Source organism: Hirsutella rhossiliensis (genome assembly GCF_020360975.1).
Source record: "Hirsutella rhossiliensis strain HR02 chromosome Unknown scaffold00019, whole genome shotgun sequence".
NCBI classification, from domain to species: Eukaryota; Fungi; Ascomycota; class Sordariomycetes; order Hypocreales; family Ophiocordycipitaceae; genus Hirsutella; species Hirsutella rhossiliensis.
In genome coordinates, this window is record NW_025408685.1 from 666756 (window position 1) to 681362 (window position 14607).

Here is a 14607-nt window from a genome sequence, read left to right on the forward strand (position 1 = left end):
CTGCAACACAAGTTCGTGGCGTTTTAACTACCGAGGGTTATCTCGGTCACGTTTTTTGCCTTAGCCCTGATGCTCTCACACGTCTGAAGAGAGATGTTTCGCGTTGCAGTAACCTCGCAGAAATACGAAATTATTCAACAAATGACGTCCTCACCGCTTTAGCTTGGAAAACAGTAATGGACGCAAGGTACTCGGAGACAAGCCTTCGAGACAGCGACATCTCAGTCCTTAATTTCTGCGTTGGCGGACGCACCAGATTGAACCCTACTGTTCGCGCAGATACACTGGGATGTTTTATGACTTTCGGCCAGGTTGAACTACCAGTTCGACAAATAACTACTTCAGAGAGCCTCGCAGCCACTACGGTATTACAAACGGTTGGTAAGTTCTTGTATTCGTCTTCCCACAACCTCTTCACTCTTGTAAAAATCGTCCCATGCCATGCCTTTGGGCAAATTTTCTGTATATGAGTCCTTCCTCGGACATTGACCACCCTGCTTCCACCAGCTTCGCAGCGAAATTGGTAGTTTCTGAGCGGAGCGGGGTTACATAATACAGCAGTCCGAGTTGCACAGAGTTAGCTTCAGCAACCGATATGTTATTCAGGCATTCTCTCTATTTTTGTATCTATCGGAAAGAGTGGCCTTTCAGGACTAGGAGAATGGGCATTGGGCAAGCGCCAGGGTGCCGCCGACTTCCTTGCCTGACCATGTTGACCTCGGCACAACTTTATCCAGCGTATGTGTAAGAGGCTGGCCCGGAGTTTACTCAACAAGCAGGTGCCTATGTGTTGTCTATCTAGAGCTGAGGAGGAAAGGAAGCTGAACTTGAGGCGTAGCCTCGAGTGCGAGCTTATATTACCCTTCACAGAATGTTCTCGCAGCTTCCGGGTCAGCGCTCCTAATAGTGTGGACCATTAAGAGGACTATTAGTGCACACTGTGGTTTACACTATTAGTGCCGCACTATTAGTGTAGTGTGCGTTTCTCACACCACACTGGTGGTTCAGTGTAGCTTGCCCAAACTGAACGGGTAGTTCAGTGCAAGGGTCCAGACTAATAGTTGCACTATTAGTGCGCCCCATGATTACCAGCAACCCGGATTTTACTACCTTGAAATAGGGTTTCGGATTGATTTCCAACGAAAAACATGTATAATGTTGGATCCACCTGTGCACTAGGCACCGATCGCGCACGTATAACTAATCGACCGCGCTAGTCACGTGCGAGTAAGAGGTGAGACACAGGGAGGAAGGTCTTTGCACACAGTTTGTATGGGACACGTTTCCCTAGTTACACAAGATATAACCAATTGAACCAGTTCGAATAACCTCACTGCAGTGAAGAGCCTGTCCACATATAACCTGTAAGACGAAGTGCGTATTATCCAAGTGGCGGAACCCCGGTCGGGGAGTTATGATATACCCGTTATGTCACCGTATAAAGGCGGGGTGCCAGGTAGCCTCTAACCTATCTGTCATCTCTAGGGTAGGAGGCAGGCTGGCTCGTCAATATTTATGCGAAGCAGTTGAGATGCCAATACATTCGCTTCTTTCCGTTGTAATTAAGCATACTGGTAAGCGTCTAAACACAAGCTTTGCTAAGAGCTTCCGCCTGTTATTGACTTTATTATGCTATCAAAACATGTTGCTAAGTTATCGTTTCTGGTCGAGAAAACCCATTATACCGGATGTTGCCCTGCCAATTTGTTCAAGTTTGTCAGTCGGGTTACAGTCCAAAGCGCAGATTGAGCCTCGGCCACACTTCTACGGCCCCAGCTACACCAATCATTAGCTTCATAGGTCGATGCACCGCAAGCCTTCTGATGCTCTTCTCGTCGAGGCTCAACTGAGGATCTCCACCGCCGTTGCGTACGCAAATTGATGCCGACGTTAGGAACACTGGGGCGTGTCGCTTGGCTGGCACGAGATGAGCGCGAGACGAGCGCGAAGCGAGCACGTACGGAACAATTCGCGACGATGTAAAGTTTCGTTGTGCGCCGACGCTAAAAGGATATGACCGATCATTGGCCGGCAAACTCAAATTAATTGGATTCTGTGGTCCAAACCAAATCACTAGGACTTCCTAGGGTGGTCAAAAGAGGAAGTTGTCCACCACAGAATGATCTGACCGGAGCTGCCACAAACAATCCGGTTTATCCCACCAATCCTGCTCTCCGCCAGATTCCCATGATCGCCACTCTTATGGTCTAGTGCATTCCCTAGAGGATCATGTCCTCCATCGTGGATCACCTGAGGCTGGCACCTATATAGATGATTCTGACCTTATTAGTGGGACAGCGGCTTCCCGTCACCGGCACCATCCTCTTCGCCTGTCCTTAGCGTCTACCGCCGAAAGACGTCTCCTATTTGGCAGTATTGTCGAAGAGAAGAAGGTAGGAGTATTCCGGCAGCTTGGGTTGATTCCAATGGAACGAAATGGTGGCATTGCCAGCCCTGCTTCGACAAGAAAAGAGCGAAGAAATACAATTACTGTGGTGGGTCGTCCGCCATCGTCAATCATTTGCGAAAGGAGCACAATATCATTATTTCTGGGCGGCAGGAGACCAGGCGGGAAGTGACGCAAAGTCGCCTCGGAGACATCACCGCATTCCTGGCCAATGGAACTTTGGTCTCCACCAAGAAACGCAAGGCGACCGCAGAGGTAGATGCCCTAGACCAAGCGACTCTCCGCGAACTGTACTGCCGTTATACAGTAGCCTGCAGCCTCTCATTTGCTCATGTTGAGCAGCCGGCCTTTCGCGACTTTATCCGGTATATCCGTCCGGCCGCCGATGATCTCTCCCGAGGTCCGGCGACACGGTTAAAAATGACTTACAATGGGGCTACGACAACAAAAAGGAGTTTGTAAAGCGAGCTCTGCAGAATGCTCTCTCGTCAATCCACATTGTTCCAGACAATTGGACATCGCCGAATTGTTTGGGCGTAATAGGGTTTACAGTTCAATTCGTTACCGAAGATCATGGTCTGCAGTCCCTGGTGGTGAGGATAAAAGAATTGGAAGGACAGCACAGCGGCGAGAACATGGCAGAAGCCATCATGGAGTTCATACGAGAATATGGAATAGCGACAAAGTTGGATACTTTATGATGGATAATGCCACCAACATGAATACCATGATCGACAAAGTCTCCGACGACTTGGAGCACGAGTTCGAAGTTTTCTACGATCCTCTTCCTCACCGACTTCGCTGTTTCGGCCACATCATTAACCTGGCCGTGATGGAGTTCCTCATAGGAAAGCGACCACCCACAGCAGATTCCTACCACGGACCGTCCGACGACGAAGTTAAGCAATGGAGAAAGCGAGGGGCGATAGGCAAATTGCATAATATCGTGGTCTACATCACCTGGACTCCCAGCGACTTCAGACATTCACTGGTCTCACTGACGGTCTACGGCTACGGCGCGACAATGACACTCGTTGGAATTCGTGGCATAGCATGGTTGAGTGGGCCTTAGAACAAAAGTCCGTCAAGGCATCACCATATTTTGTGCTCAAGAGCCTGCCCTGCAAGACGATGCTCTGACTTCCTCTGACTGGGTTACTCTGGCTGAAATTCACAAATTTCTCGAACCTTTTCACGACGCTACAATGGCCAACGAAGGCACCGGCAATTCCATCTCTGACGTTCTGCCAACCATGGACTATCTCTTGCATCACATTGAAGCGGCCAAGGAGGCCACTACCATCCCCCACTTGGCTACAATGATGGAGACGACATGGGCCAAATTAGCCGACTACTACGAATTGACGGAAGATTCGCCAGTCTATTCAGCAGCGACGGTATTAAATCCTTCCCTCAAGTGGGCATATATGGAGAAGACTTGGGACGACAAGAATGAATGGATTGAGAGAGCTAAAGCTCGGGTAGGGGAGCTCTGGAGGGAGGCATACAAATCTACCACTCCCTGCCCTGTTCTTCGACCAGCTTCCGCACAAGAGCCAAGTGCAAGACGACCAAATGGGTACAAAATGTGGATGAAAGAGCAAAAGGCTACGATTTTCAACATGGATGACGACGAGTACGAAGTGTATTGCCGCGAGCCTGTGGTGATGGTATCGGATCCGTTGAAATGGTGGTTAGAGTCAGCGCAGCGGCGACGGTTCCCTAACTTATCTTTGATGGCCATTGACCTTCTATCGATTGCGCCTATGTCTACTGAGACAGAGCGGCTCTTCTCCAAAGCCAAACTTTCGGTAACCGACCAGCGAGGATCTATGAACATTGAAACTTTAAATCTCTTGGAATGCCTACGATCCTGGGACCGGAGCGCTCTGATACTCCCATCCGAGGTAAGATTTCTGTTTCGTCAGATGAAGATTGTCTAATTATGGATTCCAGTGTCGCTATATCGATCCGGAAGCCACCGGTACCGGGTCTGAGCCTCTGATTCAGGAAAGGGGCGAGGAAAGCTGCAGGTAAGGCAGGCAATTCGGTGAGGGCGCTGGAAAACTTGAAGGCAACCTTGCAGGTGCGACGGGTGCAATGCCAAATGTCAGACTATATGTTCACACTAATAGTGTAGACCACAGTTTGCACTGTAGTTCAGTTTGGCCGTGACGAACAGACTAATAGTTCAGTTTGAACATCTCAGGCACACTGGTAGTGTAGTGCGGCCAAGTCACACGCACTGAATGAGCAGTTTGAGGGGTCCAAACGCACTGGCCACACTATTAGGAGCATTGTTCCGGGTCCGCGGAGCGGGGCCGGTGCTGCCACCCGAGCACGACCCACCGGACCCGGTACAACCGGGTCCACCAAGCCGGGCACAGCCCGTGACAGTATGATCATATATGATCATACGCCTGGGGCTGTATGGTATATGTATATGGGCAATATATGATTTATATATGATTTAACTAAATCATACGCGTATGATTAGAAAGCCTGAGGCCTACTTGAAGGTCAGTTTCTCCAAGTGTTCAGCGTCCTACCTTCAGCGACTGAAGCGCGGTCTGCCAAGTTTAAGGCTGTTGTGCCGGTGCCGGTCAACGAAGCACATCACGAACTTCTCCTTCCAGGGGTCTAGCCACGTATTGATAGCGTAATCCACGGCGGCCTGCGGATGGCCGGCTGCTTCGAACGCGGGGACCAGTGTGTTATAGATAGCCTCATTAGGGGTGTTAACGATGCCTGCCCACTCTTTGAGGAAGGCTGTGAACGTAGGGGCTCGGATTGTGCGATCTCCTTCCTTTATTGCAGCAGGGAAGTGCTTTTTGCACTTGGTAAGAACGTTTTTGTTGATATGCCAGCGGCAGAGCAGGTGAACTACGTGGTTCTTTCCCCTTTCTCTCCTTGTAGACAATCACTTTGTCCAAGCCGCACTCGACCTCGTTCGTGCCTTGTACCGTCACATCGTGCAGCGCCCCCGGCTTGACAAGAAATTCAAGAATCATGAAGTGAAAAGTATCAGGGTTTTTGCATCTACGAGCGCGAGACTCAGGAAGTCGCATGCGCTATTGATGATCAGATTATCCCTAGGTCTGTGAAGACGTTAATTATTCTATTTACCCTTAGCCGTGTCCTGCGCGTACCATTATGTCGTAGATAACTAAATAGGCCATTAATTGCATGCGTAGCGACTAATGTGACGGTTCCAAACTTGTATGAGGATTAATGATACTAAGACGTAATAAGTTATTCCTAGCATTCCTAACTTCGTCTAGAGTTTTAGGCGATAACAGTGTACCACCTGCTAATTTGTATTCTGCACCTTCGCTATTAATGCGGGACGTTATTCCTAGCATTCCAAATTTAGTCTAGAGTTTTAGACGATAACAGTCTACTATCTATTCGTGTCACATTGACCATTGCACCACGCAGGCAAAAGTGGAATGCACACTCCAGCAGTTGACGCTGCAAATGGCGCACATAGCCTGTGTTTGACAATTCGCATTCCGCACCTTCGCTATTAATGCGGAACGCGGCACTAACATCATCTACTAGGGGGCCTAAAAGTCGGCCGCCGACCCTGTTCCACAGGGACGGGTCTCGCGAAGGAGAGAGCAAAAGTGGGCATAGAAGTGGATAAGGGGACTTTTCGAAGGTCGAGTATCATATGATCAGATGGTATAGTATACATTCTATCAGGAAGAGGGCACTTCTTGCCACTTACTGAAGGCCACGTAAGTCATCTACGTCAGCAACATCAGCTCCATCTCCCCGATCGAATAGCTCTTCTAGCTATGAAATCGATAGTTCAGTCTCTCGAGGTCCCCGAGCCAGTAATAGTTATGCCGGACTCCTCAAAAGGTCCCCGTTCGAATAGGAGATCCTCCGGACCCCTCAGTGGTCTAGGAAGAAGAAACAACAGTCTGCAGACTTCCCTTCTTACCTGGTTTCAAGCTGTATTACCTAGAGAGACCTAGAGACCTCAACTCGTTCGGACCTTCTTCTCGACAACGGGGGGTGCGTTGATTGAGGACAAACGCGTTGATTGGGGAAAGGCAGGTACTTCTTAGCCCCGCAAATTTATTAGCTAAACAAAGTATTACATTTAATCGGTTAAACGCACAACTAATCCCGCCAGTACGATGTATGCAACAAGTCGGGGATTCTACATACCATCGTGACCTGAAACTGATGAAGATACTATTATTCTAGCTCTGCCTTGATGACTTCAAATTTATGCCCGGTACCCTCAATGAAGCTGTCACCTATTATTTATACCCCATCAGCCTCAAGGGTCAGTACCTGCAATGTGGCACGCTCTATGGCCTCCAAGGTCACCAAGTCAGCCGCCTCTTGTATGACATCGCGATCTTAGGTTCTCGGCCAAGTGATGTGTTGCTATACGAAAATGCGTGTTGGTGTTGATGGAATTTGAAATTAGCGCGGTTATGTAAGAAAACAGTAGTACTTACATTTATGTAGTAGGATCATCATTCTATGTAATTTTTTTTTCCTTCCCGATCAACGCGTTTGTCCTTAATCAACGCACCCCGTCCCTGTAGAACAGGGTCGGCGGCCGACTTTTAGGCCCACCAGGCTTGTAGCTTATATGCTGATAAGGCCGGGCAATTTTCTTCCTAAACCTATCCTAGCATCGCGTACGTACCTGGGTTTGATCGCGCTAGCTCCCCGTAAGACGTCCTCAGCTACATTTATGCCCCATACGGTTGCGACCCACACCTTGTATATATACGTTTCTGCCGACATAGTCTGTTTTAAGCAGAAGACTCTAGCGGAATGTAGTAGAACGCTGCTAGCATCTAAGCATCTGCTTCATATCCATCCTTTATACCTCGATTAATAAAGTAAGGAAGTGTGAGACAATACTATATAGGCAAACCATTTACCTATAAAAGCTGCAGAGCATCTTCGGACTTAAGGACGAATAGCAGCTCCTCTCTATCACTTATCGAGCATTGATCGATTCCTCTTGTTCACCGCTGTGGCCCAAGTAGCAGGGCCACTATCAGCTAGTCAAGGCGTCCGGCTAGTCAAAATCACCACCACTGGTGGGGCAGCACACGTAGCCGACCCGGTCAACGTGTGGCCCCTACCAGCCAAAGGCAAGGCCCCGCCCGCCGCCATAAGTAGCAGCTCGGGAAAGCATTGCCTGCGGTCACATCCGCACCGTGCCCGACACCGCCAGTGCTGGCCGAGCCTCGCGTCACAAGCAGTGCGACCGGCTCTCGTCAGATTACGAGGTTATCTACTGGTCAGCCGCACCAGACACGAGGACAGCTGGCAGTCCGGGTAAAGGTGGCAAGCCGACGTCCGGACCCAGCCTACAACCGCCTCGACATGGCGCCCACCACTCCCCTCTCGCCGGCCACCGTTTGTGCCAAACTCCCGATCGTTGGCCCGCCTCCTTTATGGGCGTTGGTGGCCGGTGTGACTACAGCGCTACTGTTTCCACGCGTACCGACCGTGGACATTACGGCGTCGGAGCAGCAGTGTGTGCCGCTGGGCCGCCCGCTGGTCACGGTCGCCTGTTGGCTCGGTGGACCGGCCGGCACCCCGAGTTACTTCGTAATGTGCACAAGGCCCGACCGTGGCGGGGTTGGCGGCGATGTGCACGGAAGGCTGATTGTATCGGACGGAATGTTCTTCGGCTGTACGCCCGTTAGCGTGTCAGCTCCCGGCCGCGGGGACACAGTGCATCCGTTGCCCCAATGTGAAAAACCCGCTCCTATGGGTAAACCCAGCCAGGGGAAGGATCAACGCCTGTGAAGCGCCAAGAAAAGATCCCGGCGCGAAAGGACCGAAGGCCGGTCGGGTCGATCCGAAGGCAGCCCGAGCTCTCGCGACGGCGCCGTATGGGACTAGAGCCCGGACGGAACCGCCGAGCCACAAACGGCGGTCGTCTTTGGGAAGCCACCTCCCGCCCGACCCCCGGCCCAGGCATGGCGAGTGCTGTCGTACTGCGACAGCCACGGTCTGCCATCCTTAGTGGCGTTGTGTAACATGGTCGGTGTGAACGAACTGTTGCACTTCTGCAGCGATCACGAGCGCGGTTGGTGGTACGACCTGTTCGGTAACCAGATGGCTGACGATACGGCTGGCTGTTACTGCCACGTGGTGGGTTTCAGGGTGCCCCCGACCCGTTACTGGCCGCACGCATCCGGAAGGCGGCGGCCCATACGGCAAACGGGGCTACATTTCGATTACTCACCACACCCCGCCGAATACTCCGGGTTAGCGTTCAATGTCGACAAGTCAAATCCGTGGGCTTACGTCTCAGATGTGGACCATACTCACCCCGGAATGGTGTGCAGGGATGGAAGTACGCCCCGTTTCACCTTGAACAGCAGCACGCCGGCCACTTTCAGACGACCCCTACCCGCTGAGCCGGACTAGGCAGTTAGCCCGTCCCACGGCGGACCGTCAGGCCTACGTACCGGCGATGGTCCGCCACCGGCCGGCTTGGGTGCATTGAAGGATGTTCCAGACTGGCGGGTGGAGCGTAGGCTCCGGTTGGCGTGCGGGTGTTGTAGTTGCACTGCGGTCAGCGGCCGGTTGGCGTGAGACGTTCCTCATGCAGCCGCGCGCGTCTACACCGTTGTGTTGGGGTGGTCGTACTAATACTAGTGCCGACCTGTCCTGTGGTGCCGTTTTGGCAAGGCCCATCCTTTGGGGCCCGAATCGACGGATGTCACAGTAGTACTTTCTCAGGTCCATGTCGCCCGTTGGCTCCCCTTGATCCAGAGCTACCATAAGGGCTCATTGGGAGTATTATTCGGCGTGTGTGGAGTCGGTTTAGGGAGGCTGTGATTGACGTAGTGACGGCTCGAAGGAGCCCAGTGGCCAGGCATCAAGAAGCCGCCTGGCATTCAAACCCTCGTGGCGTATTGGTCATACGCTTTGAGGCCGCCCTCGTGGCGGAGTCGGTTCGAATCCGACCGGGGACACGACCTTTGGGGGGAGGTCGAGACCGGCAGACTAGCCCATCCTGCCTTACAGTTAGGTTGTACCAAATGGGGAATACAGCCTCTAGGGACCTGGGTCATCCCTAGCGGGGGCGCTCCCGTCATTTTACCGCCGCCTTGAAGCACCCGTGTGGGCGACATCACACGCATGCGGACGACCTCGCCCGACGGTCGAAAAATCCTCGGGCCGCCTGCGCAGCGCGTTACCACGCAACCAACACCTCAACAACGCCGCAAAACTCTCAACGTCACCGTCCAACCCCTACGATATCCACCAACCACGATAGGCGACAAGATGCTCAACGTTGAAAGACATATGCGCAGACAGGATAGAATAAGGGGGGTTTTCATCCCGGGCTTCGGCTATAGGGTTTTTCCTGTATTGGTAACGAATAGAGGCTATCCGGGTCAGTTCATTGAAGTCCAAGTAATACTTTGCCATTGTAACGGTCTCAACTGAGTGTGTTGACAACTCGTTGAGCGACTGCGACGAGTATCCTAAAGCTAAGGAGAAAGAAAAGAAGAGGAAAGGAAAGGAAAGCTCTCGAAGATTGGTACGAGCTTATAAGCGGAGCTCCGGTGGGTCTTGTCGAGAGCGGAGCCGAGACCCTCACGGGCTCAGCCTGTTACAGCCATGAAATTTGCATCGATTGTAGTCTGTCCCCCATACAGCGGCATCGGGCATTGGGGCGTGAACGATTCTAGCTGTAATCCGATGGTATCCGAGGGCTTGCTGAGCACCGCTGATCTGGTCGGGTGGGGCGAGTCCAGAATCAGCGACCAGGCGAGTCAATCGTATCCGCGGATATCCATCCTGCCGTTACGGCAGGGGCCGTGGATATACAGATATCGTCGCCCCTGCTGATTGTGTAGCCGATTCCATGGAGGAGCCGCTATCCACGTTCGCTACGACGCCCTGTCCACGGGCGTTTAACGACCCACCGGCACGGCGGTGTGTATCATGGTCGCTGGATATAGTCTCTTGTAGCCCGCGCGCCGCCCCACCCGATCCGGACTGGTGGTGGGGCTCGAGGCGCGGGCCAATTAGGATGCTGGCGGCGTCCCCTTTGGGAAGTCGGCGGCACGGATTCAAAATTTGGGCAACTTCTCCAGGCACGCGGCTGCGATGGATTCCCACCAGTGGCAAGCCGCGAATAAATTTCAGGGATACTCGAGTACGAGAGTACGATGAGTAGCAAACCCACTTGAAACAATACAGCCCATGTGTCTTCATGCTCTACCCGAAGGTAAGGACATAGTTGTTTCCGGTAGATCGCACTTGGGGCTACCCTAGAGCGCGCCTGAAAATCCCGCTGACGGGCACCATCATCCTTCCTGCATTTTTACTTTCTTGGCACGCAAGTGTTAAGGAAGTAGCCTATCCATACAGCTTTTCGCTTAACAGTGCTCTTGAAAATTCCGCAACAGCGCCGCGCGAAAGCGCCGGCAGCGGCCATGGCACCAGCCTCAGGTTCGCGCGCCGCTCCTGTGCTGTCGACATACAATCGCCACCTGATCTAGCAGCCCGTGCATCTCAGCACCTACTGTCCTCTCCGGCGGAGGCTCGTCCAAATGTCTCAACCCTGGCGGCTCAGCAGCTCCTCGACCGACGTCTCCCAGCGACACGCCCAACGCTGCCGTCGCGGAAGGAACGCAGCCGGAAATAATCCCGAATGGCCCTGGTTCGACCGGGTCTACGGAAAATGCACCTGTCTCCATCATCGAAGCGGCTACAAAGATCGCTCGCGACCAAACGGCAGCCCATGATGCCAAGCTGGCAGTCTTTCGGGCCTTTAGCGAATCATTCGAACAGACAGCCAAACAATTCACGTCCGGCTCCCACAATAGCATCGCAAAGCAAGTTGCCACCAAGTTTCTGAACCTCTGGACTCAATCGCTCGCCGACCTTGAGGAACCACCGAAACCTACGTACAGCAGCGTTCTCGCATCCGGCAAAACGACACAAGGACAGCTGGCCATTACGGCCTCCGCCCCACCACAGCGAAAACAGCAAACCACCACTCGTCTCCAAGGACGACCGCCCGTGGCCCCACCCAAGGAAGACCTGCGTGTCTTTGTCCGACTTGACGCCGATGCTCCGGCCCGAAACCATGAAAGATACGCAATCCGGACCCACATCGCCGCCAGAGTCGGCATCGACCTACGCCGCATCCCGGCAGCCTTCCCGGTAAACACGGGTTGGGCCATCCTGGCATCGGATGTGGCCACGCGCGAACTACTCGTGCAGCGACAGGCGGATTGGGCCGTAGATCTGGACGCGACGGCCGTAGAGATTAGCCAGAAATGGCATTCGTATGTCGTAGCCGATTGCCCCCGTAGGCTCACGGACCTACGCGGCGTTGAGATCAACTTCGATGAGGCGGTCAAAGAAGAAATTGCCTGCCAAACCGGACTGAAGCCCATCAGCATACGGACCTCGCGACACGACTCGGGCGATATGCCTACCCAGACCCTTATTGTATCCTTCCTGGAACCCACGCAGAGACCCTGGCGACTGTTCGGCGCCAGCCGGTTCGCCCGCTATATCGACAAGCCCAGCATTCCTAGCCAATGTGACAAGTGCTGGGATTTCCACGTTCGACACAGCTGCGATCGAACGGCGCGCTGCAGGCGTTGTGGCAAAACCGGCCATCGTAGCCAAGAATGCACCGCCCTCGAGCAGTGTGCAAACTGCCTTGGACCCCATTGCGCGGATGACCCCAAATGCCCTGCCCGCCCCAAGCGCGTTCACGGCATGGTCCGGCGCCTGACGAAGGAGGAGAAGAGCCTGGTACGGCAGATGGGAGTTCAGCTCTGCGCAGCAGAAGCGGCAGACTCAAAGGCCAGAGTGTCCGACCAGTCTAATCAGAGCCCTGGCAGGCCGCAGATACTTTCCTTGGAGTCAACGGCGCCGCGGGCAGCTGGAGGAGATGGAAGCTCCGACATGGGCGCCATTTACGAGCCAGCCGCGCCGTCAACCCCATGCATCGTTGTGGCCACAACGCCGCCGCATGTAAGGGACGGCGACCAGTTCCTCCTGTCGTCCCATCGAAGAAACGACGCACTAGTCCTGTGACGCTACCCTAATGCCTCGCTGTTTTCCACGCAATCGAAGCGATAGGAGGATCTTGCGAATCTTCCAAGCCAACGTAGGCAAGATTCCGCCGGCACACGATTGTGCCCTTGCGTTGGCCGACTCGGAACAATACGACATTATTTTGTTGCAGGAGCCATGGACAGGACTGAAAGATGGCCGATGCCTCACTAAGACGCATCAGGCCTACGACACCTTCTCACCCGTCAACGACTGGGACGGCCGCGACACTCGCCCGAGAGTCATGACATACGTCCGGCGTTCCGCAGGTCTCGTCGCTGATCAAAAGAGACCTGCGGCGACTCGTGACATCCTTTGGCTCACCGTCAACGGCATAACAGTCGTCAACTTCTATCGGCAGCCGTACCACGACGGAGCCCTTGAAATCTTGCTTCAGTGGACCGTACCGGACAAGTGTCTTGTTGCTGGTGATTTCAATGCCAAACATCCCAGCTGGCAGGCCGGTCGACGAGAGGACCGCGGCGAAGAAATAGCGTTTTGGGCAATGGACAATCGACTCGGCTTACTGAATCCTGTCGATGTCCCGACCAACGCACACGGCAATACGGTTGATCTCGCCTTCTGCAACATACCTCTGGCCGACGCTGTTGTCGAGGATCATCTAGCAACCGGCTCCGATCATTTTACCCTTAGTATCACGCTGCCAGGACAAGTTCTGGCACCCCTTCCAATAGGAAAGATCCATCTCAACTCCGACGAGGAATTGAAGCGATTCATTGAATTAGTGGAGGCCGGTGCCGCCTTCATCCCGATCACCACGGCATCTCCTTCCGAGCTCGACAGCTTTGCGTCGGCGCTCGTGAACCTTCTTGGTTGTGCAGCCAGAGCTGCCGGTCGACCTGCCCGTAAGACTACGCATGGTGCGCGGTGGTGGACTGAAGAATGCGCAAAGGCGGCGGCCAATTACCGCGCGTGGAGGAGAGTTCACTCTCGGCTTCGACCGAGAAGTACAGCTAGCCAAGAGGAGCTCCATAGCGTGGTGCGCCGGGCCAAGCGCCTTTACTGGCGTAACTTGATTGACAGCTTCACCGATAGCGCCTCCGTCTTCAGGGCGGTCCGCTGGCTGAAGTCTCCAGGTCCGTTTCAAGCTCCTCCTGCAAATTGACGACCGAGTGTATGAGACGCAGCTGGAAAAGGCCACCGCCTTGCGACAAGCCACTCTGGAACGGCGCACGGCGAACGACGACATCCCAGATCCGTGGATCTCCGTGAACACAGATAGGACGATACCCTTCACCGACCGAGTCTCTCCGGAGGAGACCCGCGACGCCACGCTACGCACCGGGAATACGTCCCTGGTCCCGACAATATTACGGTGCGGATGCTCCGCGCTGTCTGGCATGCGATCGGAAGTCTCGTCCACCAGCTATATCAAGGCTGCCTCAGGATTGGCCACCATCCGAAGCCCTTCCGAGAAGCAGAAGTGGTCATGATTGCCAAGCCGGGGCGCAGGGATCTCTACACCCCGCGCTTGGCGCCCCATCTCCCTTTTGTCCTGTCTCGGCAAGGGCCTCGAGCGGCTCATCGCACGGCGTCTAGCGTGGGCCTCGGTCCATTTCGGCGTACTACACCACAACAAGCCGGCGCGCTCCCGAAGAGATCGGCCGTGGATCTCGTTGCTGCCTTGATTCATGACATCGAGGAGGCATTTGCCTGCAAGCAGGTTGCAACATTGGTGACTTTGGACATTCAGGGCGCCTTCGACACAGTCCTCCGCAACAGATTGATCCTTCGCCTACGGGAGCAAGGGTGGCCACCGAACCTCGCGCGATGGGTCGGCTCGTTTATGCAAGACAGGTCGGCACGCATCCGCTATCAAGATATCGCAACGAATTCATCGCCTCTCAGTGCGGGCTGCCACAGGGATCGCCAGTCTCGCCGATCCTCTTCCTACTGTATCCGGAACCAATCTACCGCTTGGGCAGCTCAAAGGGCGTTTCGGCTATGCGGACGACACTGCCATCCTTTGCGTCGGCGATAGCCTGGATGAGACGTCCGCCGAAGCATCTCATCATGTGCGTGAGCTTGTATCGTGGGGCGCCGCCAACGGATCTCCTTAGACCCTGAGAAGACAGAAGTGATGCACTTCTCTCGAA

General features: G+C 53.9%; 1 protein-coding gene across 1 annotated transcript; it reads left to right on the plus strand.

Annotated features, from left to right (window-relative positions):
- Positions 1-10851: 10851 nt before the first annotated feature.
- HRG_11231 (endonuclease-reverse transcriptase domain-containing protein) lies at positions 10852-13944 on the plus strand (the record flags this gene model as incomplete). The annotated part of the gene is made up of 4 exons (XM_044869701.1): positions 10852-10867; positions 10935-12409; positions 12465-13310; positions 13588-13944. 4 exons carry the CDS (start codon positions 10852-10854, stop codon positions 13942-13944), a joined length of 2694 nt encoding a protein of 897 aa, XP_044715254.1.
- Positions 13945-14607: the final 663 nt, after the last annotated feature.